The following is a 24331-nucleotide window of genomic DNA, read 5'->3' on the forward strand; positions in this document are numbered from 1 at the left end:
TTTCACTATATATTCATTCATCTATAATATGAACCAAAGCCTAACCTTATTTTTTATTTATTAAATACAGTACACATTTTCTTTATAAAATGAATTTGAGCTTTGTAAATATTAACTCGGTTACTTTCCACCCTACTGATTAAAAAAACAAAAAACAAAAAACAAAACAGTGTATGAGACTTTTTTGATGTCAGAGGGGCATGCTAACAAAACTTGTACTTCCTGACCTGCACCATGTTATTTATTCAAAATGCCCACAAACCTTTTGACAAAGATGAAGCCCAAATGATGAGGTTGTGATGTGAGTATTTTGCGTTTTTGTAGACGATTTTACCTAGGCATAATGCAATATGTGTTTGATTCATTAACAGTGTGTGTGTTACACTTGTGCCTCCACTCAAGTTGAAACATCTTTAGGACTTTTAATGCACAATAAATGATGTCTGTATATATTTGCAAAACGCATTTCAGTTGCTTAAATTTAATTAGTTTACAAAACAACTCTAAAACTATGTTTTCCTTTGTCATTAACATTACAAAGTGCAGACTGGTGGACAAAAAATGCATTCATGTGAAAAGTTTTCATCCCTCTGAATCTCACTCGTATGTTACTTACTAGTCTCTCCTCCACTGCATCTCTGCCTCGTAGTAGCAGGGGTAATCTCCCTCTTTGCACTCCGTCAGGTCAGGAACACGACGGAACTTCTGGTGGTAGTACACGATCTTGTTTTTAGCCCGAATACTGTCAACAGCATCTGGGCGAAGGAAGGAAAGGGTTCAAAGCTCATATAAACTCAGTCCAGGCTGAGTAGGTTGTACATTGCTAGCATAAACATCTCACTAACCGCGGACTTCTACCGCAAAACCTGACATCTACTCGCACAATACAAAGCTTGTAACTTATCTAGATTTAAACAATTCAGTGGAAGAAAAAGCACCACTTTAAATAAACCAGAATGCGTATACAGCGTCCTCAGTTCTTGTGCTATGTTGTAGAGCTACCCTGTTAGCCGAGTTAGCTTCCAGTTACCTCTAAATGTGGTGACAGGCAGGTCCACGGAATAATAGAAGAGCTTAGACAAAATCAGAGCTGGGTTTGGCAGTGCTGTTTGTTTGTCCACAGCCGGAGTCTGCCGAGGAGGCTCTGGGTATGCCCCTTTATCGTAGTCTGCAGGCATTTTTGTACCCTGTTTTGAACAAAACTGAAAAACCCCTACAATTCGACCTCGACAGGTCTCCTTTGGACGGAGCGCATGCGCAGGAAAAGCAACATAATGGCGAATTAGAGGTCAGCAAATAAAAGCGTTCGAACGTCCTTATGCCAGTCTTTATTACTGAATTAGAATTATTACAAATAAAAAACAACTTAAAAGAAAACTTGGAACGAGCTCACTTCAGTTTTCGTAAAATATGAAGGTCGAAGGGTAAAGGTTGCAGGTTGGACTGTTGTACTAGTTAGCTACAGTAGAGGGCGGCAGGGAGCCGACTACGATAACTTAAGTTGGGATACAAAAGTCTTGAACCGCCCCTTTTTCCCTCAATATTTTGCTAGGAAAATGGGAAATTGTGCTTGAAAGTACTTGTACTCATCAGTACTTGGCATGACAACTTTTATTCTTTAATATAGTCTGAACTTTTTTAGGTAAGCTTTCTATCCAGTCTATTGTGATGAACCAAGATTTGAACCTGACTTGAACAAGAATTTCAAATTTGGATTCTATGCTATTCCAGACCTGTTGCCACAGATTTTTAGTGCAGTTCTCGTGTATTTCAGCATACCTCAACCTTTTTTACCTTCACTAAAAATAGCCTCTTGACAGTCACCCCTTCCACTGAGACCATTTCAGCAAATAGTAGATGGGTCAGCTGAAGGGCCAGATGCATCTCTCAGGTCCTGTGTCAGCTCTTTACTGGATCCCCTTGCCCCCTCAATTTCTTAAGGACATGAGTTTCTGAATTCATCGGTGTGGAGTGGTCCTGGGCTGAAAAAACAAAATCAGGTCAACATTGGTCACATGATCACATGGCAGCGAAGACTTTCTTCCTCCTCCTCTCCTTTCTTGGTTGTACGGTTCCTGTCCACTAGGCCTCCCCACCACCTCAGACCTCTGACATTACCATCTTCCCTCCTCCTATCTGGTCAGGACTTGGCAGAGATCGTCTTGTTTGAAAGCGAATACGTCCCCTCATCTGGGCCAAACACCAAATTAGAGCCCTGTGTGTCATCTTATGTATGACTCTAGCATCTGCACTGGTTTCTGTCTCTTTCTATCTGTCGCTGGGACAATCCGCAGACATGGTCAGTGCTCCTTGTGTTTTTGGTTGTTTTCTTCTTTAGAGGATAGTTAAAGCTGCACTTTTTGGACTGTCTTTGCCTCCTACATGTGTGCATGTGTGTGTGTGTGAGATGATTTATCACTTTCTTTGACCTTTTGAATTTATAAGAGTGTATGAAGCACACTGAAATCTAGTAATGGCTACGCTTAGGAGAGCACGTGGAACACTGCGCTGGTGACCTTTTTTTCCTATAACAAGACACCATCGTTTCAAGTTTTCTTAATTATTTTATTTGGATTTCTGAATTACAGATATGAAACAGAAACAGAGTGAAGCAGAAGCACATGGCCTGAATACAAAGGCAACAGATTGGAAGATCATGACAGATGACTCTTTTTGTGTTCCGCTAACTTAACACTGTTAAAGATTTGGAGGACGTTAAAGAAAATGAGGAAATGATCACAAACAGTTGCTCAAAAACATGACTGATGTCACCATATAATACAGTAACTAAAATGAATAATTTGTTTTGCTATGTAAATGTGTGCTACACTTTTAGTATAAAGTGATGTGGGTGTCTCCCACCACTGATGTGTACATTCGAATGTACACATCTGGACACGTGTGGACATCAGCTTATGTTGTACACTGGCAGTGTGTTTATGACCTGACAAATAATCAAAAGGAGATGGTAACTGTAAAAATGAAAGTAACACTAAACACCCATGGGTTATCTAAATGTCATCAATTTGGGTGTGCACCAACTCCATTGTGCTTTTCAGTCTCATCGCAAATTCCATGCTCCTCGCCACGGGCACATGGGGTTCCTGCCTTGCAAGCGAAGCAAGAAGCACAGGGGGAGGGTGCGTTCATGGCCCAAAGATAACCCCAGCCATCCCGTCCACCTCACTGCCTTCCTGGGATATAAGGCGGGCATGACCCACACGCTGAGAGAGGTGCACCGCACTGCCCTCAGTATGTAAACATTGATGGATGCAAGACTTTAGACAATCTGTTATCTATTTAGTATATAGCATGCATTATTTTAGAGATGTAAATAGAAATTGAAAGTTGAATAAAATCAAATGATACAGAAAGAATAAACTGGGCATTGCTCAGGCTGCATTCAAGCTGTTAGTGTTAAAAACTGAAAGCTGCTTTGATTTTGTGCTGAGGCTAAACTTAAAATGCATTCCTTCACGTCTCTTTTGTTTTGCATATTTTTACCTTTTTATCACCTTCTGTTTACTTGCTGCATGTTTCACTGACTTGAATCTGTCAGTTTTCCTAGCAGGATCTGCCTCCTTCTGTCTTCCACAGAGCAATCAAAGCGAGAAGAAGTTGAGGCGGTGACCATCATCGAGACTCCGCCTGTCATTGTGGTGGGTGTTGTGGGATACATCAAAACGATCCGTGGTTTGCGCTCCCTGAAAACCATCTTTGCTGAGCACCTGAGTGACGAGTGCAAGCGCAGATTTTATAAAAACTGGTACGCGCGTGTGATCATTTAAAGCCCTCCTGTGCATAGAAGTAATTAACCCGCACATACGGTCTTGTCACACTGTTGTTCCTTCAATATGTGCTGAGCTTTTCTGTGTTTCAGGTATAAGAGCAAGAAGAAGGCCTTCACTAAGTATGCTAAGAAGTGGCAGGACGAGACAGGCAAGAAGCAGCTTAACAAAGACTTCAATGCCATGAAGAAGTACTGTTCAGTCATCAGGGTTATTGTTCACTCACAGGTAGGTTCTAAAATCACCATCCTGCATCACATTAGCTCCGTTTTTAGTTTTCCATCTGATTTCATCGGCTAGTATAATCACTGATATTTATTTACTTGATCTCCTTCTGTTAAATCTCTCCCATGGAGGGGGCAGAGGTGTCAGAGTTATCCAACTGCCCACATGCAACAGAGACAAAACCTCCAAATCCCCAAACTCTTGGCTGTCGGTAGCTGGATGGCTCTGACTACAACGATCACCCTGTGGGGAGCACTGGAGGGCAGTTTCAAATAGCAGTTTATAAATAATTTTCACGGGGGATGAAGGCCACTCACAGAGTCTTTGCCTTTATGTTGGCAGCATGAAGCCAAAGATCAGCCAAGATTTCAGTTCTTAAAATCCTGCTAAGATCAAGCCTCCTCAGCTCATGAAGAAAAACATCAACATGCACATTTAAATATCAGAGTTGTTCCAAGTGACTGGTGTTACATCTGAGAGTTCAAACATGGCCACATGCTGAATAATAAATCTAATTATAGTAACTTGAAAGCAAGATGCTTTTCAGTATGCTTCTCAAGCTCTGCACTTAACAACATAGTTGTTTTAGACTTGGGAGCTGCTTCTGTTTGCAGCTTGCAGGCTTCCATAATTGCTTTCCATCTGCCTCCAGATGCGACTGTTGCCCTTAAGGCAGAAAAAAGCTCACGTCGTGGAGGTGCAGCTAAATGGGGGTACCATCTCGGACAAGGTGGACTGGGCGAAGGAGCACCTGGAGCAGGCTGTGCCCGTATCTGCCGTCTTCTACCAGGATGAGATGATTGATGTCATCGGTGTCACGAAAGGTCACGGCTTCAAAGGTAGGAAATGTGCTGTGGCAGCCCCAGGCGTTGAAAAGTTTAATGAGTAATAAACCGGAAGGTCCAACCATGACTTTTACGTCTTTGGGCTGATAGGCGTGACAAGCCGCTGGCACACAAAGAAACTCCCACGGAAGACTCACAAGGGTTTGAGGAAGGTAGCTTGTATTGGAGCCTGGCATCCTGCCCGTGTGGGCTACACTGAAGCTCGCGCTGGTCAGAAAGGCTATCATCACCGCACTGAGATCAACAAAAAGGTTTATAGCTTTAACAACTTACTATATTATATTTGCACACACCTAGTCAATGTTTGTTGGTTGCCTAAACATCTCTTTAAATAAGGAGTATTATGAATTATTATTATTAGTATGAGGGGTTTTCCATAATTGAAATCTTGATGTCCTCTTTTGTTTTTTCAGATCTACCGTATTGGTAGGGGTCTTCACATCCAGGATGGAAAAGTGATCCGGAACAATGCGTCTACTAACTATGACATCAGCCAGAAAACCATTACCCCCATAGTACTCCCAGCTTTGTGTTACAGTATCATATTGTGCATGAAAGTTTTCTCGTATCCAAAGTCGATATTTATAATCTATCAACAGTAATATAAAATGAAGAGTTTGCATCAGGTGAGATATTTTAACCTTTATTACTACATTTATGTCATAGGGAGGCTTTCCTCGCTATGGTGAAGTGAATAATGACTTTGTCATGGTGAAAGGCTGCGTTATCGGGGCTAAAAAACGTGTCCTCACCCTTCGAAAGGTAGGGTGAGGAATTTAAAGTCTTCAGCTCTTACAGGTATCATTCGTGTAAGTGTAGTTTAACGTTTTTGGCTGCTCCTCCTCACAGTCTTTACTCACGCACACATCGCGCAAGTCCAAGGAAGGCATCGAGCTCAAGTTCATTGACACCACTTCCAAATTTGGCCATGGGCGCTTCCAGACAGCCCAGGAGAAGAGAGCATTTATGGTGAGTGTGAAAAAACAACCATAAAGAAAAAAACAACAACCAAAAAAACCCAACTGAATACCAGGAAGCAAAGATTTTGATCGAGTGAGGCAAAATAACAGCACAATATGATTCAAATGTTCAAACTATCCACTGATGACATAATAAAATCTGTAATTATCCTGCTGTGTTTTAACTCCCGACCTCTTGTTTACCTGCAGGGGCCTCTGAAGAAAGACACCCAAAAAACAATGCCAGGTCCTCTGCCAGAGGAGGCCTGAAAGTGTGGATTATAAACCCTACAAAACAATAAAATGTGTAAGTTATACTTGAATTTTGTGTTTTAACTGCATTTGTGTTTCTAATCAATAAGGAACACACGAGGAAAGTTTTCATCAAATTTTATTCTTTCCTGGATGGATGGACGGATGGATGATAGTTGGCTCAAACAGCATTCCCTTTTAAAAATACATCAATAACCCTTTAATTTTGTGCAGTTAGCAGTTGTCAGCATTGTAAAAAACATTTCTCTTGTCAGTAATGAACTTCACAGTAGGGGGCACTGCAGCATCATTCTCACAGTCAGGAGGTCACTGCTGAGCTCAGCGAGGCTTCAGGAGACGTTTGTCCTGCACTGGTAACAGAGAAGCCACTCAAGCTGGGACCCAGCTGCAGCAGCCTCTGAATCCATTAGAGATTCAGGATAATAGCTGAACATCAGCAATTTTGCCTCAACATCTGAGGCATCAGCCGCGCCTACTCTGACAGGTACTCCTGAGACTCCATGGACGATTGCTGGGATGAGGAATGGATTGAGGAATGGTGGGATGCGGGTGGGTTGTCCAGTCCAGATGTCATGAGGGGCAGATAAAGATCATCCATGTTGGGCATGACAAACACTTTCTGTTCAGAGACAAAGGACAACACAACCATATTTAATTACTAATGCAATCATTAAACTGTCACAGACGCAGGAAATTTCTGCTCACGCTGATATCAATCTGTCAGAACATAAATGCATGAATTATTAATCGGAATCATCCCCGTGGGCAAACGGAAACACTGATGGACTGACCTGGAACTCACACTGCAGTTTTTTCTCAATCCACTCAGTTACATGAGTGAAGGTGACCTCCCTCTCCCCCAGCATGGGACGCACGTGAAGGTCCAACCTGGGAGGCACCCGGAAACTGTACCTGAAAGAGAGCGGCTATCACCATGGTGTATAATGAGTAAAGAAACAAAACCTGCAGTTTGCACTGAATTTCTTGATGGTAATTAAATTCAGTGAAGTGGTAAGACAGCCAAGAGAATCAGCACCATATCCTATCAGTAGGAGGAGGAGGGATGTTGATGGCCAGCGTCCCAGAAAGCTCCAGGACCTCAACGCTCAGCATCAGGGGCATGTTGGAGACCTCAGATATCTTCTTTCTTATGTACTCATTCTCTGTGGCTTTCTGGAAGTATTTGGACTTTGCTATCTTGTCCACGAATCTCAAGATTTTCCTGCTTGTCCTGCCACCTGCGTGCCTGTAAAGGATAAAGACCAAGCACAGTCAATAGGGACTACCTCATAGTGATGAAATGTCATCACCATGCCTTCATATTTCTAGGTGGAAAAATTCTAAATAAGTTTTTAAGTTACCCGTCGGCCGCCATTACAGGACTCTTGTCTCCCACGCATCCGTGTAGCTCAGATGGAGGGACCTCCTCTTCATCAGATGACCCTGCGCTGGATGACTCTTCATCACTATCAGCCAGTATACACAGCTTCATCTTAGAGCTGAAAAAAACATAACAGTTCTAGTCATCATATCAACCTGCTCAGGTTAAAAACACATTTCTTCGCAAACACTGAAATGCTAAAGTGGGTCTCACCCCACTTTCTGGGTCTCTGGTACATTGTGAGCCTCATCCTCTCCCTCTTTACCCAGCTTACACAGGTTCATCTTTGTCTCTAGGGTCATCTGAAGGCAGCCGGTGTACACCAACTCCAGCTGTAGCCACAGACCTTGGGGATAAAGGTGTGGGGGGAAAAAAGGAAGGGCTTAAAGCTTACAGCAGCTGAATTCTTAATTAGTTCAAAACCCTGAGTTTGGTTTGGTCTCTCTTCTTAATCCGTTTTGGCACGGTGTTGTGCAGAAGGGACATTAGACTGGCGGATGATAGCTTCGGCTAGTTATTGTTGGTCGACGATAGCTCGGGCTAAGAGGATTGCTAATCGCTTCAGCGGGAGACAATGGAAAGCTTTTAGGACAGCCATGACAAACCAAACTCAGTAATGAAACAATTGAGATCTTGGCCTGTACTCACAGCAGGAATGCAACTGAGAAAGAGATCTGGGTATACGCTGTTAAGTAACCAGTAAAGTCTGGCTACTCCTCGCATGCAGTTAAAATGCGTGCGTTAGAAAGTATTTGACAAAGGAAGCATATGAACACAACCATGGTGTACCTCTGGAGTCCAGCGTAGGTTTAGATGTGCTAAGGATGTGAGGTAGGCAGGTGCCCATGTCCAGATCAGCTAGAGTCAGCTCATTCATGAAGTACGGCAGCTACAATGAGACAAAGGGAGTCTTGGTGCATTCACGTCAGTAAAAGAAAGCTCTTAAAATATAGTCAGGCAAAAGCACAGCAGAAGTATTACAAGGCTGGCTAATTACCTCCATGAAATGAGCGAGCAGGGGAAACTATACTGTGTGAATATGTGTGTGACTGTGTAAGAGAAAAAAAACAGAAGGTCTGTGTCACAGAGGAGTGTATGCAATGAGCAATGGGATGCTGCAGGACCATCAGTGCTCCTCTAAGCACTCCCCACCCATTGCCCTGGGAGCCAGAGGGAGTGCATTATCAGCAGACTCACTCTCTCTCTCTCTCTCTCTCTCTCTCTCTCTCTCTCTCACACACACACATACACACACACAACCCCATTCAGCTATCTTAGTGAGGACCTTCATTGACAGGTTTTCCTAGCCCCTTCCCCTAATCCTAACCATTAAAAATGAATGCCTAACCCTAACCCTTACCCTAAACCTAACCATAACCATAACCCAATTGTAACTCTGACACTAAAACCACATTTTGAGCCTCAAAAAGGCCTTCAAACATGTGAGGACCGGTGAGTGTGTCCTCACAAGTGACTGTTGGTTCTCACAAGTATAGTAGAATGCAGATTTTGGTCCTCACAAAGATAGCTAGACAGGAACACACCACACACACACACACACACACAGAGAAAAGGAGAAAGGCAGCGTTTGTGCACTTAATGTCATGTATTTTGACCTCTGACCTGATGTTCAGGCTGTCCTACAGTTTATTTAGTTTCCATCTCTTTAAGAAGCCACATCATTAGTCACAGGGACACTGCTGATGCTGTGGTATCTGACTAAGCTCGAAAAATAAATAACATTTTCAGCTCCCCTATGCCAACTGCTAACTTTTTGTGATCCATGAAAGGCAGCATAGAATGAGCAACACCCAACCTATGGTTAGTGTATCTGGCACCTTTGTTTGCTAGTATGATTGGGGTGCACTTGTCCCCTTATAGAGCAGTAAACCACAGGCGTAATGCATCACAGCAGTTCTGGTAGCATGCAGGGGCCAAATGTGATTTTTATGTTTCTCTTTCCTTTAGTTTGCTAAAAAACAAACAAAAAAACCCCACACCTAACCTACACACATTCTCATACACCATCACCTTGATCTTGCTGAGTTTCTTCTGGATTTTGTGCGCCACCTGATCGGCCCAGTATTTCTCCCAGAGAAAGTCCCAGAAGATTCTTCCCACCAGACAGTTAACCCAGGTGGGCTCACTCTCTGCAGAGCATTCCCCCAGCCCAGTACCTGCATCAGCCTCAGCTCCACCCTGACCTCCAGAACCATGCTCTTTGGCGTCAATCTGCAGGAAATATTTTTAAAAAAAAATGAGACATATATATTTCCACAAACATTTTTCAGGAGTAAAATGACCAAATAGGACTGAGAAACAAAATACGCATTTGCACTGTCATCTAAAATAAATACCACTCTCATTTTCTGTGGCACCTCCTCTAAACATCTGAACAGACTGTCCCTCTGTGGGGGTTCCAATCCCAAACCACCTAATTCAGCATTAGAAGCACAGACAAGTATGTTCCAGTCCCAATGAGTTACTATTTATAGTTTTCCAGCCAGATGATATCTGATATTGCTGAATACAAAAATTTGGTCCAGTCAGCAGGTGTATTTAGCTGAGCCAGCATTCTGGACAAGGCTCATGTGAGCACAGAGAACACTATAAAAGAAAAGTGGATATAAAGCAGCTCTGATCAGTGTGGGTTATTGTGACATGAGTTAAACAGGGCTAAGAAACACTGCTATATCTCCCCCCGATGGAAAAAAAAAACAATTTAAATGGAACCTGAAAAACAGTGACGGGAAGTTTAAAGTTTACATCACTTCGAGAGATGCTTGATAGTCAATCTAAAGCTTGTTCACTGACCTTTTTGCAAGTCGTGGGGCTTCCCTTGTCACTGTGGCAGGGGCTGGGGGTGGGATTGCAACTTTCTGAGCCCATTAGCTGAGTCATGTAGGAGCTGTAGTCCAATAGGGTTCTTGCTTTCATTGCTCCTGGGAAATCAGGCAGCTCCTCTGTGCTTTCTTTAATGGTCTCTCCACTGCTTAGTGTTTCTGTGTGACACATTTGAAAGTAAAGAGTTGGTGAATCTAAAAATATTGCTGAAAGAATGATCGAATAAGGCAAATTTGGCATTGAGTAACTTGTAGTACATGTATTTTAAATGAAAGAGGTGACTTTTCCGGGCTACATATAGTATCGCAACCAGCTGAATTTCTCCATATCACTCAACCAAGTCGTCTTCTTACCTGTGTTTCCTTCATCTCTTACACTGGTCTGGGCTAAGGCTCTAGAGGCTGACACAAAATGCTGGAACCACTCCTCCTTCTCTCTTCCAGTGCGACCAAACAGGTAGAGGGTGACGGGAAACTGCTGGTGGGGATCTGTGTTTTTCTCTTCCCTTTCTTCTTCGGTTTCCTGCCCTTCAACCACGCTTTCCTCCCCTACCTCCCCCTCAGCCAGAGTGATGCAGATTGGGTACTTCCTGTTCCACACCCTCTTACGAGCCAAACCAGGAGGCACCAGAGACACCTGAAGTAAAAATGTTGAAAAGAAGGACCAACTATTCATTTCATTTCTGTTCCATCTGCATTTATACAACATGCTCTGAAAGCACTGCCAGTGAATGTGTGTTAACTTTACTCTGTTATCATACAGGGAGAGCTACTTTAGTTTGCCTCAGTGGGCAGGTGAGATAGCGAAGAGGTCCGGTTTATTCGTTTTGGTCATAACTGTTTCAGTGGGCGCAGAGAAATAAGAGCAAGGGGTTCAGGTGGTTCTAATGTCCCTCTGAAAGGCAGGCTTGCTTTCTCACAAATGAACTGACCTTACAGTTAGCCAGCTGGTAAGTGCGTGAACGCAGAAAAACAGCTTTGTGGGGTGTCTCGTCGAAAGAAGCCCACCGGGCGATGTTGGCACGTGGGTATGCTAGTTGCAGCCGGCTGCCTTCCAGTGTAACATAGACAGAGTGTGTGATGGAGGGGTGGAAAGTCTCAGGGTCATAGCTGTGGGTCTCATTCATCCAGCCCTGAAAGTGAGTAATAAGAACATTTAATCCAAAAGGACAGGATTCAAGCAGAAACCTCTGCAGCCACAAACCATTTTATGTTTTCTTGGTAAAACTAAAGTACATCTACAAATACAAATATTTGTATTTGTATTGAGGCTGCATTTAACCAAGAGTTAACATTTAAGCATTAAATACGGCTAGGGAGGCAAAGATTGTACTGTGGCAAATTAGATCCACAGCAAGTGGTGCAAACTGTGACAAACAGCTCAGCAGGAGGGGAAACACGAGCCCGGGCACAATACAACTCTCACTTAACACCGCAGATGAGTCTAGACTATTGTGTGCTGTTAGTAGGCCCTCTATCCTGATACAATTTGTTGTTTTTAAAAAAATCTTTTTAAGTATCACTGTTCTAGTCAGACTGACACAGAAGTACTTTGAGAAAGCTATTATCAGACTGCACCTCTCTTTCATGGATAATAATCGGTCCTCAGGGGCTACTTTTAAAACAGCAATTACCTAAAAACGATTCTATTAAGCACCATTCAAAGCACTATCTTTCTTTGATGCTATCTAATGCCCGCTGATCTTTGATATTTTGATCTCTCATTTTGCTAAACAAACATTTGAGCATTTCCATGTAGCCAAATTAGCAAAAGAGGAAACAGAAAAGGAGTGGCTGCAGAGGTTATTTTGCATACAGAGGCAGATCGGAGTGTGCGTAATCACAACAATGGCTCTTTAAACGGCAACATGTTTGTGATGGAAATGCTGTAATAATCTTTATCATATTAATGGTTGCAAATGAACACAAAGCAGAATAAAAGCAGGTGGAAAGCTATTAAAACAGATTCATTGTGGCGATACAAACTTTGACCTGCACAATTTCATTTAGAGGGAAAACAACAGTCCTCCTGGGTATCTGTCGTCTTGATCTGCCACAGTTTGACTGCATACAGATTTAGAGGTAACATTTAGATTAGTCTTCTTCTATGCTCATGTATAGAGTAATTTTAAAAACTAATTTATTACCTGTAGGTTGTGTAGATTTGCGAGCTCTCCGTCCAGTGGATTGTCATTCACGGCACTGAGTTTGCTATGTAAGACCCAGTTCCTTTTGGCGGCTGAGCGCTGTGGGGCAAACATGAACACCAGTACCAAGCCCAGCATAAAGCCACATGCAACCCCCACTGACAGACCTGTCACGTAGGGAGGAAGAGGCAGGACAAAGAAACCATAAGCTAGAAGGCCCACAGGAAAGAGCCAGTAAAGAGGCAAAGATGAACCCGGCACTGTCACTTGACACTGAGGGTAAGTTCTAGGATGTGTCTCTCTGGAGCTGTTCTGGCGCTCCACCACCTGAATCATATCCCCATAGGTGCAGATTTCCAAATGTTTGTCTCTGCTGAGGGTGTGCCGTTCTGGGGAGATGGAGGATTTTGTTAATGAATCCTTTTGGAGTCGTCTGACGGCAGTGTCACACACCCCTTTGTGCTCACCGTCAGTCCTCCTCCGACACCTGAGGCCTGCTTCGTCGCTGCTTCCATCTCTTCCACCAGTGCTGTGGGAGGCTGGTGATTCTCCTGCACCAGAAGTCCTCCCCTGCTTGGGGCTTCCAGAGCTTTCATCCCCCATAATCTTACTCAGCATGCTCAGTGGGTCCTGCATGGCCTCCGAGAACTTCCGCCGCGTGTCCTCCAGCTCGGCGATAAGGGAACTGCCCCGTGGCTCCGTGGGAGACATGCTGCCCGTGGAGGGAGGTGAAACCCAGGCGTCGTTCTCATCCATTCCTCCTGTTTCAGGTCTGGCCTCCAGTATCTTTGGATATGTAAGCTGCTTAAAAGGATGCAAATGTAGCTTGGAGTCAGACTTGGAGAGGTTGACCTCGGGCTCTACACGGCGGGAGATCTCTGTGCTGAGAGACTTGACCAGACTGAGGAGGGGCTTGCTTCTTAAAGAGCTGCTTTCCCTTGGCTCCAGATCCGTGGAGGAAGATTTCACTAGGTTGGTGGTGACAGGCAGACCTGCTGATGAGTCTGATAGATCAGCTAACGAGCCTGGGGAAGAGGGGGAGTGAGGCAGGAAGAGAGGCTGGGAGCGTTGCCCTTGGCTAAGGTCCAGATTGATCCACAAATTGGGTTCAGGCCGGCTCTCCCTGCTTTCTGGTTTGTCTTTGGAAAAGGTCACAGAAGGACCCTCCTCATGGCGGTCCAGACTGAAGATCAGCTTGCTGTCCTCCATGATGGTTGTTAATGAGGAACTAAGATGAGGATGTGGTCAAAAAGATGGAGTTGTAGCCCTCCGAGACACAAATGCATGAGAGACTGTAACTGCATGGACAACTGGAAAATCCTTCTCAGGGTGGGTGCAGTCCATTGTGTTGGACCCTGAAAAAAATAGTGAAAATATAGTTTTAAATCCACTACTTTGACCTGCCCTTTATTTCCTTTCTCTCTGTTCCACTCTTTCAAACCTTTAAAAGTTTCTTTCCCCTTTCTCTTGTCACTTGTTTTTTCTCTCAGTCCTTTCTGCACCTTCTCCTTCGTCTTTAACTACACCTCTGCGGGCATAAAGGGAACTCGGCTTCACTTTGTGCTGTCAGTTCACATAATGTCTGAGTCTAGTAATGTGGAGAGGGTGGACGAGCGGTTTGTTTCTGGAAAGGAGTTATCAGCACAGAGTGTCAGCTAATCCCAAATTAGATGCAGTGTTCCACTCTATTTGAGACATCAGTAATGCTTTTAAGATGCTCTGAAAGATACCCAACACAATAACAGCCCTCTACAATAGAGCTATTTTTTTCCAACCACTGCCCAGTTTGCCTTAAAAGCACAACAATAAAACACTCCTTTCATAAGCTAGAGCTCTAAATGCACAACAATCTTTAACCTCCTAGGACCTGGCGTCCACATATGTGGACATAACATTTTGGGTTATTTAGACTTAAATACTCAATTTTGCTCTACATGGGCCTGATATCCACTTACGAGGACATTGTACTGCTACTGTTTTATCAACATTTTAAATGAATATCCTCAGATGTGGCTCTTATTTTCTTAAAAACAAAAATAAGGTAAAAAAAAAAAAAATCTGGTAATTCTTTGTTTTTACATTCATCGGGCCCCAATATGCCCAAATATCAAAGAGAAATTAAAAATGCATGTCGTGGAAGAGTTCGGGTCTTAGGAGGTTAAAAACCCTTTAAATCAATCACGAGCATATATCATTGCCAGGCAGACTGTACAGTCTAATTCACTGAGAGTCAACACATCGAACGGCTGTAATCTTCCTGATTAAAGAAGCTTTTGTAACAGAGAACTAAATCACTCAGGGCACAAGTTGCATTTGATGAATCAGTCAGTTTCAAGTGCATTTATCCATAAACTAGCTCACACACACAACACAGTGTGATCTGCAGTATCAGTCAAGCTTTATGAGCAATGTAATGTGACCCTGCTCATCTGCATCATAATAAACTAAGAAATGCGGCTATTAGTGAGCAAATACAGTCATGCAAGGAAATAAGAAGCAAAATTTGAACAACATGATTAGTAATTGGTTCTGTGTGTTATAAATGATCTTGATGAAACCAATTTTCAGGGCCTGAAAAAGAAACCGGTTAACTTGCTTTGGGTGCCACCAAATCTCTCTGTGTCTCTGCATGACGCTCATACGGCGAGATATTAATTTTAGCACCAAGCTGCTGGGCTGCTTGTCAAATCTAATTAACCAAAAGTGCTGCTCTTTGAGTGCTTAAGCTGCCCTAGACAGTACTGCATTACCCTAATCAATTTCCACTTGCAAGTCAATTTGGATCAGTTCGTGCTGACAGGGGGAGGAAAACCTCCGCTGCTCGGTGGAATATAGAGTCAGCAGGGAGTTAGCAGCTTTCCAGGCAGGACTGTGGATGCAATTTTGCACAAGTAAGAGTGAGGAGGTGTAACCCTCAGAGGACTGGAGACAAAGGTACAGGCAAGCCTAGACCTCGTGTTCTTGGTTTGTCGTTTGGGAGTGGAAAGTGGAGCAGATATTCCTCTGGAAAAAAATATGAAGGATTAGAAGCTAAAATTAGAATCTACACACCAACATTTTTTCTGTCACAGGAGAGAAATAATGTGCAGAACTAAAAATACGGTTCAAAGGAAACAAGCTCATTTTGTAAGAGAAAGTAAAATGCAAAGAAACCGAGACAGCAATAAATCCTTTGTTATAACAGTTTAGTAGCTTGTTAAGAAAATAATAGAGAAATGATAACTGAAAATGCAGTTCTTGGCATTAAAAAGCTGTCAACAGCTGGGCGACTCCCAGCCTTTCAGTGTGAAGGCTTAACCGTGACAAACTTTCTATAAATGTGTTTTTTTTTAAAATGTCACAAGCTAAAAGATCTTATACTCACACACAAGGACACTGATGGAAAAAGTCACACACTGAACTCTAAGAATGCACATGTCGTATTTCATAGGTCTGTAAGTTCAGACTCTGTCTTCAGGTTAAGCTTCTGTATTGCACACGTCATTTATACCTGCCCGTACACTCAGAACACGTTTGGTCAATTCAACCATCGTCCTATATTCTCTGTAAATATTAACCACATCATTTAGTTTAAATTTAGGAGCATATTGCCTACTTGTGCGTATTTAGTATTTGCACTGTTCTTCATGTTGAAGCAAAATGTTTTGTTTTATTTGCACTATGTGTTCACTGGGGTCTCCGAGATTTGCAGTTCCATCTCTCTGCACACTTGCATACAGCTGAGATGACAAAGTTCACGTTTGACACTGAAAGCGATATCAAATGATGTGCATTTGATATATTCTTCCAGCATATTCTTCCAATCAGCAGACAGCAACATATGAGTCAGAATGGATTAATGAGGGAATAATGATGGCACCAGCAGAGAGTCCCACTTTTATCCCTGACGTCAACACGGTTTTGAATTCTGCCAAAGTGTCATGTCTCCCCTGCTCTGTCCTCCTCTTGGCCTTTTTATCCTGGATTAAGTGGGGGGAATCGGATAAAGAGGAGACAAAACAATATTTCAAATGTTATTTTTTTCTGAGAAAGATTTAATTCATTAAAATAAAATAGATTGAACAGTTACATGGGATCATTTGAGGACTGGCCCTAGAGGCTGGCATCACGCACCTTTATTTCCATGCCATCCCTGTGCCTCTTAATCTTGCCCTCAAACAACCATTTGACCACGGTGACACATTTGGCACTGGGTGGTGTTTGTTTGGGTATCACAGGGTAAGTATCAGTGGACTTGAACTGAAGCAGGTTATTAAGATAATACTTCAGGGGCTTAAAGAGTCTGTTGGAGCACATCCTCCCTCAAAACTTTTTTGTTTTTTAGCTTTTAAACCGTTCCCCGCTGATAAGTAGAGCTATTTCAAAACACACCAAATTCACCAGAGCATGATCAGGACGAGAAAATCAGTGTCTCAAGACAAAATCCTACAACTCTGATTTTTTGGTAGTAAAAGAATCTATTCTATTGCACTGACAGAGATTTTTCCCAAACAAAAGAAAAACAGCAATGCGTTAGTACTTACCTAAACGTGCCATGACTGACCATCTGCCCCTCTAATATATCAGTGGCAGAGGTTGGGTGAGGTCCAGAGTAATTTATTGCGCTTCCAGCGCAGGCTGCAGTGATCGGTCTGGATGTGCTGCAGAGTGCGTGCTCTGCACACGGGGATTCACGCCACCCAGCCAACCATCTACCGCAGGAACGCTCACCCAACTTCATTCACATCACCTTCGCTGGGGAAACCATCCAAACTCCCGAGAACAAATGACTGGCGTTTAAACGCGCAGTTCAGCTTTGAGAGACAAGCAAGCCAGCGGCGGTGCCACGACTTGACATCGCCACTTCCGCCCGCTTCGGGAGGCGTCAGGCCGAAACAGAATAATGTGATTATTGGTGTCCTGGCTGCAGAGTGGACCAAACTGTAATCCAGATTAGATCTCAGAGGCCAACAGTTGGCGGAGTGACTCCTCCTCTCTGCTCTGCCCCACAGCGTGAAAACAGAGCCTGAGCTCAACCCTCCTCTCCGCTCCACACCGCAGTCCCCGCTGTACGCAGACTTATGTAATTGCGCGACCTGGAAAATTCACGCCGGGATTAATGTTCAAAAGACTGTTTTTATGGCAATCCAGCTAATATTGAAGCCCCGCTTTCATCTGTGCGTGCAAACAGGAAACTTTTCATGACTCTCTTCTAATTAATTTACTAATTACTTAATTGACTTAAATCATTAACATTGTTTTTTTAAAGCTCCATATTAATGATTTGCATCATTGGGTTTGTGCTTGTGTGACTTAAAGGAATATACATTTAGAAAGAGAAGGATTAAACGGGAGGCAATAACCTGATTTCCCGCGACTGCTTTTAGGTTGCCAGCTGTATTTGTGCTCGACGGTTGTATTGTTTTTATTATTATTATTATTATTATTATTATTATTATTATTATTTGTGCTTCAGATATCAGTTATTGCATAAACCTTTGGGTCCTGTGCTGAAACATGCAAACAAACAAAGGGTGGGTACTAGCTTAATATAGCTTTTCGGGTAATCCACTGACAATCATTAATTATAAGTAACTGGGGTCTTAAAGGCTTGAAGTGTTGAGGCACGGACCGCCTATAAAACAACAGTGTTGCGACATGGTGCATCAGTGCTAAAGTTAGTGTCTGCTGCCACCTGTTGGGAAAACAGCAGAACTCATTATTTGCTCACTTAACCTCCTACGACCCAAACGTTTTCATGGCATGCATTTTTCATTTCTATTTGGGCTGATTGGGACCTGATGAATGTCAAAACAAAGAATTACGTGATTTATTATTTTTTTTTTTTTTTACCAGATTTTTGTTTCTGAGAAAAATGAGATCCACATATGAGGACATTTGCTTTAAATTTTGATAGGACAGTGGCAGAACAATGTCCTCACGAGTGGAGATCAGGCCCCTGTAGAGCAAAATTTAGTATTTTGCTCTGGATAACCCAAAATCTGATGTCCACATATGTGGACGCCAGGTCCCAGGAGGTTAAAGCAGCGTTGTTGAATGAACATTGTGTCTAAGAAAATTCTTGTGCCCTGAGTGATTTACTTCTCTGTTACAATTCAGCTACAACTGAGCAAGTATGATCAAATGTCAAATTCACTTTAGGAACATAACATCATCTGGTTCGATAGGATATTCACAGGTAAAATGGGAGGCAGAGCCTTCAGCTTTCAGGTTCCTCTTTTATGGAGCAACTCCCAGTTCGTATTTGGGAGAGAGACACTCTCTTTACTTTAAAAATTAGGATTAAAACTTTCCATTTTGATAAAGCTTATAGTTATGGCTGGATTAGATGACCTTGAATCTTCCCTCAGTTATGCTGCAATAGGCCTCTGGGAGCTTCCAGTGATGCACTTTTCATTTCTTCTTCAGTCACTTTCTCTGAGTTGGTGTTAACACACCATTCTGCATTTAATCATTAGTTATTATAATTTTTCTGGCTCTCTTCCACGTTGTGACTTTTGTCCTCCCTTATCTGACCCTCAACCAGTCTCAGTAAATGGCTGACCCTCCCTGTGCCTGGTTCTGCTGGAGTTTTCTTTCCATAAAAAACGTGTTTGTCCTTCCCACTGTAACCAAACACTTGCTCACAGAGGGCCATAGGGTCTTTTAAGTATAAAGCACCTTGAGGCGATTGTTGTTGTGATTTGGGGTTATATAAATAAAACGAAACCGAATCTTCATCAGCTCTATCTTCTTACTTCCCCCCCCTTAAGGGATAGCTGCATGCACTCTCACCTTTACTTATTATCTTATGAATTCTGATGCTTTTCATGTCAAAGTCTGACAGCTCAGAGTACTGGACAGACATCTGACTGATATTTCAATATTGTATTTTGCATGTCTGACAGAAGAAGAACAACAAAGTACATGATTATTTGTGGTGGTGCAGAGCTAAATGGTTGTCTGCATGCATCTTGTATGCAGACCTCCCCTGCAGGGTCTGAAGGGAAATCTAAATACAGTGTGTCCACGGCTCAGAAAAAGCCTCTTTTATCATCAAAAAGCCACTGTTGGATTTAGTAACGAGGTGCAGCATCAGCTCTGGGTCTGAAAAGCATGGATGCAGCATGCTGGCTGGCCTTACTGCATATGTATTTGTAGCGATGTACTTCACAGCACATATATATTTGGCAAGGGAATGTTTAAATGAACATAAAACGGGGTTTAGTAAGGTTTGCAGCAAACTTTGCTGAACCGACTCTCTGTGAGAATCTCTGTGGGTCTTTTCTCAGCAGTGTGCACTCACAGCAGTTTTCATGTAGTTCATTTTTAAAAACTCCTCTGTATCAGATCCATACACCTGATATTGCTGATATTGAAATGTCTATCAAAATGCAGCTGTTAACATGACTGTGTTTGTGTGTCAGACTTTATTAAGTGTCAGCAGCCTCAGTCTGGAGAAGAAAAAGACAAAAATGCACAAATTTACACACAAATTCAAATTTCATTGTTGTTTTTTTCTACCATTGCACAGCTCAGCTCTTCCACAGATTTCAGGTTCATATGGTGGAATAGTTTGTAATACTATTGTATTACCACTCCTCTAGTTAAATCTAGTTCATTCACACAGAAAACCATACTGATTATTCTGCAGCTACTTAATATATTTGCTTAGTTCAAATTAAAATTACAGCTAGAGGCAAAGAGAGTACTGTAAAGTTACAAAATTGCAGGTGTAAGGCTTTTCTTCCACATGTGTGGTCTGCAAACATCACAAGGGTCCATTTGTTTTCCTGAATGGTACCTCATTTGTATTTTCAGGCGACTGCTTTGCAGAAAAAAGTCTGCCACACTCTCCACAGTGGTACGTTTCTCCCCAGATTGGGTCCTCACACACACAGTGAGATTATCTCTGCGGTGAAGTGTTTTGCCACTTTCTTGGCACACTAATTTTTTATGAATCTGGAGTCCATGCATCCGGTAAGAAGTCTTACCACCAACGTCGCAAAAATGCTTTGTGAGTATTTTACTTGTATGTTTTTATTTGTTTCGTCATAGCAGCGGTGTAGCTTTCTGGTACTATGTACGTCGACTATGTGTGCATGTGTGTAGCACCATCCATAGTTAGTTATAAAGCTTCCACTCGATACGCCTAGAAAAACAATTTAAAGAACTGAACCAGATTTCTGATGTCGCAGACTTTCCCCCTCATCATTAGAGTTGATTAACTTCTGCTTCATGCAGAACTTCTGTGATTGTTTTCTCCCGCTGTTCGAGGATCTCCTTTGCTGCGTACAGCTGCTGGTGAACAAATGACCACGGCTGAAACGTCATGCCGTCCTTGTCTAAGATGCAAAAACACAGACAACAACAACTGAACTGTCATTTGGTGTATAGGCACCATCGATAGTCAGGACCTGTTTCCCGACTTGAAGGCACAGGTAAGCAATTCTCTAATCCACTGGGGTAAATCCTAATATACAGCCAGTGAATTCCAGAGTGGAACAGAGTCTAACCCCTCTCCTGAACACTGGTTCCAGAGCCTGAGCTATGCATTGAGATGAGCCAGACTATATATATATTTGCTAACTCCCAACCTCACACACCAGGCTTGGGCTCCTTCCGCACCAGTGAGGTGACATCCCATGCACCACAAGCCAATTTTGGAGGCCAGAGATTGGGGGGCCAAGACCTCTGCCTCTGACTGCCACCCAATCCACTAAGCGCCAAACCCCTACGGCCCCTCCTGTGATCTCATAGGACAGGGGTAGGGAACTCCAGGCTCGAGAGCAGATGTCCTGTAGGTTTTAGATCTCACCCTGGGTCAGCACACCTGAATCAAATGATTAGTTCAATACCAGGCCTTTGGAGAACTTCAAGACATGTTGAGGAGGTAATTAAGCCATTGAAACCAGCTGTGTTGGATCAAGGACACTTCTAAAACCTGTAGGACACCCGGTCTCGAGGCCTGGAGTTCCCTACCCCTGTCATAGGAGAACAGACCCACGTGGCTTTTTTGGGCTCACAATGTAACATAAAAACAACATTCAGTGATTCAGAAGTAATCTAAATGCTACATTTAACAAAGGTGCAAAGACAGCATAGTCCGTGCACTGTCAGAAGTGGCTCCAGTTGAGAGGTCAGGTTTGTTTCGTCATAACCCTTCTGATCTTTCACCTTCACTGGAGATGACCAAGTAATTGCAGACAGAGTGCAGGTGTTTCATTCTTCCAACTGAAAATTAATAATCAGGGTGTTTAATCCAGTTCAAACTGCAACACGAGTTTCTAAATGAGCATCAGAAAGGTGATTTAAGAGACTTTGAGCAGCTCTAAAGGCAAACAGGGTTTTAAGCAGGTGCACTTAATAAGAAGCATGAGTCAGGGCAAAAAACAACACTCAGTTAACACTGTGAATGGGTTTAGGCTGTCGTGTGCTTTTAGTAGCTCCTCTACTCTTATAAAGTGTTCGTACTTTTTTGATCTTGCTAAGTCTCATTGTTGCAGTCAGGAACCGCTTTGAAAGAACTATTATCAAAATGACCCTCTCTTTCATGTGTAATCTTCTGAGCCCAGGGGCCAGTTTTAAACAGCAATTCCCCCAAAACGACTCCATTAAGCACCACTGAGAGCGCTCTCCTTGATGATATCCACAGCCTCACATAACTGCTCCTCTTTATTTTGATCTCTCATCCTGCAAAGAAAACATTCAAGCATTTAAATGTAAGAACATCACAATCTCACTTCAGCATGTCAGCATGCTGCCAGTTGCAAAATGGCACAAAATTAAATTAGCTAACGTAGATAAAAATGTAAAGAAAAGTTATTTATTATTAGGATACACCCCATGCACAATCTCATTTGAAGGGTGGTGATCTAGTTCCCAACACACCAAAAAAGAAACTGCAACAACCTAAATGACTTTTAATGCTTTTTTTAAAGCCATGATGGCAGGAGTTTAATTAAGTTACTGCATGTGTGTTGACATTCCGAGTCTCTGATTGTTGTCTTTTTCATAACACTTAAAAATTTTATATATTTACAAAGGTCTTTTCATTATGAGATCATCAAATATTGCGATTAGATCATGACTTTCAGTCAAAGAAGTATTGTAGTTGATAAATACAAAAAACAAATGAAGTTTCTTTATCCTGATTTAGGCATTTTCTCAGAAGTTTTACTGGAATTCAAAATAACAGGAAAACTGTTGAAAATTGACACAAAGAAACAAATAAGCTCCTATGAAATCTACTGAACTTCCTAATTTTGTGGCATCATAAAGACATCGTTTAAAAAAATAATAATCAAAAGCTTCTTTCCCTTCATTCAAAGACTCTAATCCATCAAAATGCAGAGTTTTATGAAGTAATAACATATTGAAAAAAATCCACATACACTATCTACATTATCCACAGATCTGAGACAATACACATACCAATATTACATTTAACACCATTTACCATCTAAATGTATGCACGTCATGGCTGCAGCCAGAGACAAGTGGATCACCGTAATGTTAAACCTTAGTGTCAACTGTGGAAATTAACCTCACAACACCAGAGCATCACAGAGGGCAACAAGAGCTGCAGATGTGTTGTTCTACACTCGTACTCATGCAGTCAAAGTTGAACTAAGCTTGCATCAAAGCCCACTAGGGAAAACAGCAAAATCGTGTTAACCAACAGCAGCATATAGCTGTAGAAATGATGCAATGGTCTTTAAAGCAAACCAAACATTATGAATTGCAGTTATTTGACACCACATCAGGCACAGTCGTGTTAAGTGGATGATATTAAAAGCTATCCAATTTCAACTAGACGGGAAAAAAAGGGATCACTCTGCTTTGATACGTGTTTGCAAATGCAACTTGAGATTAGGTGCAAACAACACATATAGCAAGACTAAGGCTTCTCGCCCATATGGGTGGTCTTGTGTCATGTCATGTATGAATTTTGACTAAAGCGCATACCACAAATATCGCAAGGGTATGGTTACTCCCCAGAATGGCTCTTCATGTGCGTAATCAAACAGTGTTTATACCGGTACGGTTTGCCACATTCCTGACACACAAACTCTTTCGTCAGTGTGTGTTTTCTTTCGTGAGTCTGGAGGCTGCGGACTTTGAAAAAAGTTTGACCGCAAACATCACAAAAATATGCATCTCTGTGTTTCTTTTTCAAATGGAAAACAAGTTCTTTTGGACACCCGTATTTCATCCCACAAATAATGCAACTGGTACACTTCTCGTGCGTTTTGATGTGCTTCATTAAAGAGGCGGTGTAGTGAAAACGCTTCCCGCACAAATGGCAAAACTTGCGACCTTTTTTCCTTTTAACCGAGCAGTTCTTATAAGACAAAGCTGCTTGGGCTTTCTTGCCGTCACTGATGCCGTCACCTTGCATCATCTTTGCTCTCTGTTTCACAGTTATGGCCTGTTCTCCTCTCTCCGTCTCCTCACTAACTGCTGCAGACAAGTTTGAAGAAAGCATCTGCGTTTCATGTATTTGCGTGTCCGACTGTTCTTCCTCACTTTTCACAGTTCCTGGAGGAGAGAAAAAACTCTCATTCCTATGCTCCTCCTGCTCCATCTTCACCTCAGGCCTCTCCACCAGGCAGTAGTTCCCACTGTTACTGCTTAGATCTGCAGTGGGCTCAGGGGTTCCTGGATTCTCAGGGCTCGGTGTCAAGTCAGACTCTTCTGTGTTTGTGGGTCCCTCGCACTCCTGCAGCAGCGGGGAGTCACATTCATCTCCATGTTGGACGGCACTGTTGGTCATTGGAAGTTCTTCAGCTACAAAGGAAAATATCCACAAATGTTACCCAATCACCTGTAGGGTTTCCTCTTTGCTTTTAAATGGAAATAAATGTAAGTGCTAGAAAATGCTGTCCTGA

The 24331-nt window shown here is 42.5% G+C and overlaps 4 protein-coding genes across 4 annotated transcripts in view; 1 reads left to right on the top strand and 3 right to left on the bottom strand.

Moving 5' to 3' along the window:
- ndufb10 (NADH:ubiquinone oxidoreductase subunit B10) overlaps positions 1-1274 on the bottom strand; it is a 2435-nt gene extending 1161 nt beyond the window's left edge. Inside the window, exons 1-2 of the mRNA XM_005734612.2 lie at positions 1031-1274; positions 617-755 (exon numbers count right to left, since the gene is read on the bottom strand). Coding sequence (XP_005734669.1) covers positions 617-755; positions 1031-1178 — 287 coding nt within the window. The 5' untranslated portion in view covers positions 1179-1274. The remainder of the gene's footprint in view (positions 1-616; positions 756-1030) is intronic.
- Positions 1275-2208: 934 nt separating this feature from the next.
- Positions 2209-6140, top strand: LOC102199665 (60S ribosomal protein L3-like). The gene is made up of 10 exons (XM_005734613.2): positions 2209-2299; positions 3060-3252; positions 3598-3766; positions 3881-4016; positions 4666-4852; positions 4949-5109; positions 5272-5373; positions 5525-5620; positions 5708-5827; positions 6028-6140. The coding sequence occupies exons 1-10, from the start codon at positions 2234-2236 to the stop codon at positions 6085-6087; spliced, it is 1290 nt and encodes a 429-aa protein (XP_005734670.1). The 5' UTR covers positions 2209-2233; the 3' UTR covers positions 6088-6140.
- Positions 6141-6192: 52 nt separating this feature from the next.
- Positions 6193-17592, bottom strand: LOC102199938 (testis-expressed sequence 2 protein-like). Its single transcript, XM_005734614.1, has 12 exons — positions 16985-17592; positions 12462-13816; positions 11247-11447; positions 10669-10951; positions 10286-10473; positions 9503-9703; positions 8261-8360; positions 7685-7817; positions 7452-7589; positions 7127-7336; positions 6882-7002; positions 6193-6709 (listed from the first exon to the last, which is right to left on the bottom strand). Exons 2-12 carry the CDS (start codon positions 13668-13670, stop codon positions 6563-6565), a joined length of 2931 nt encoding a protein of 976 aa, XP_005734671.1. The 5' UTR covers positions 13671-13816; positions 16985-17592; the 3' UTR covers positions 6193-6562.
- Positions 17593-22594: 5002 nt separating this feature from the next.
- Positions 22595-24331, bottom strand: part of LOC102200203 (zinc finger protein 184-like) — a 3684-nt gene continuing 1947 nt past the window's right edge. Inside the window, exon 2 of the mRNA XM_005734615.1 lies at positions 22595-24230. Within this exon, the coding sequence (XP_005734672.1) occupies positions 23431-24230 (800 nt within the window). The 3' untranslated portion in view covers positions 22595-23430. The remainder of the gene's footprint in view (positions 24231-24331) is intronic.

Source organism: Pundamilia nyererei, unplaced genomic scaffold (assembly GCF_000239375.1).
Source record: "Pundamilia nyererei isolate P.nyererei 1_Seehausen unplaced genomic scaffold, PunNye1.0 scaffold00059, whole genome shotgun sequence".
Classification (NCBI taxonomy): Eukaryota; Metazoa; Chordata; class Actinopteri; order Cichliformes; family Cichlidae; genus Pundamilia; species Pundamilia nyererei.

Bases quoted from the DNA above. Each gene is read 5' to 3' on its own strand.
- LOC102199665 (XM_005734613.2), top strand. From the start codon at position 2,234: ATGACTCTAGCATCTGCACTGGTTTCTGTCTCTTTCTATCTGTCGCTG. The intron at 5,621-5,707 runs GTAGGGTGAGGA...TCCTCCTCACAG, and splicing joins GTGTCCTCACCCTTCGAAAG to TCTTTACTCACGCACACATC. The intron at 5,828-6,027 runs GTGAGTGTGAAA...GTTTACCTGCAG, and splicing joins AGGAGAAGAGAGCATTTATG to GGGCCTCTGAAGAAAGACAC.
- LOC102199938 (XM_005734614.1), bottom strand. From the start codon at position 13,670: ATGGAGGACAGCAAGCTGATCTTCAGTCTGGACCGCCATGAGGAGGGT. The intron at 8,361-9,502 runs GTGATGGTGTAT...GTCTCATTGTAG, and splicing joins AGAAACTCAGCAAGATCAAG to CTGCCGTACTTCATGAATGA. The intron at 7,003-7,126 runs GTGCTGATTCTC...GCTCTCTTTCAG, and splicing joins CCTCCTACTGATAGGATATG to GTACAGTTTCCGGGTGCCTC.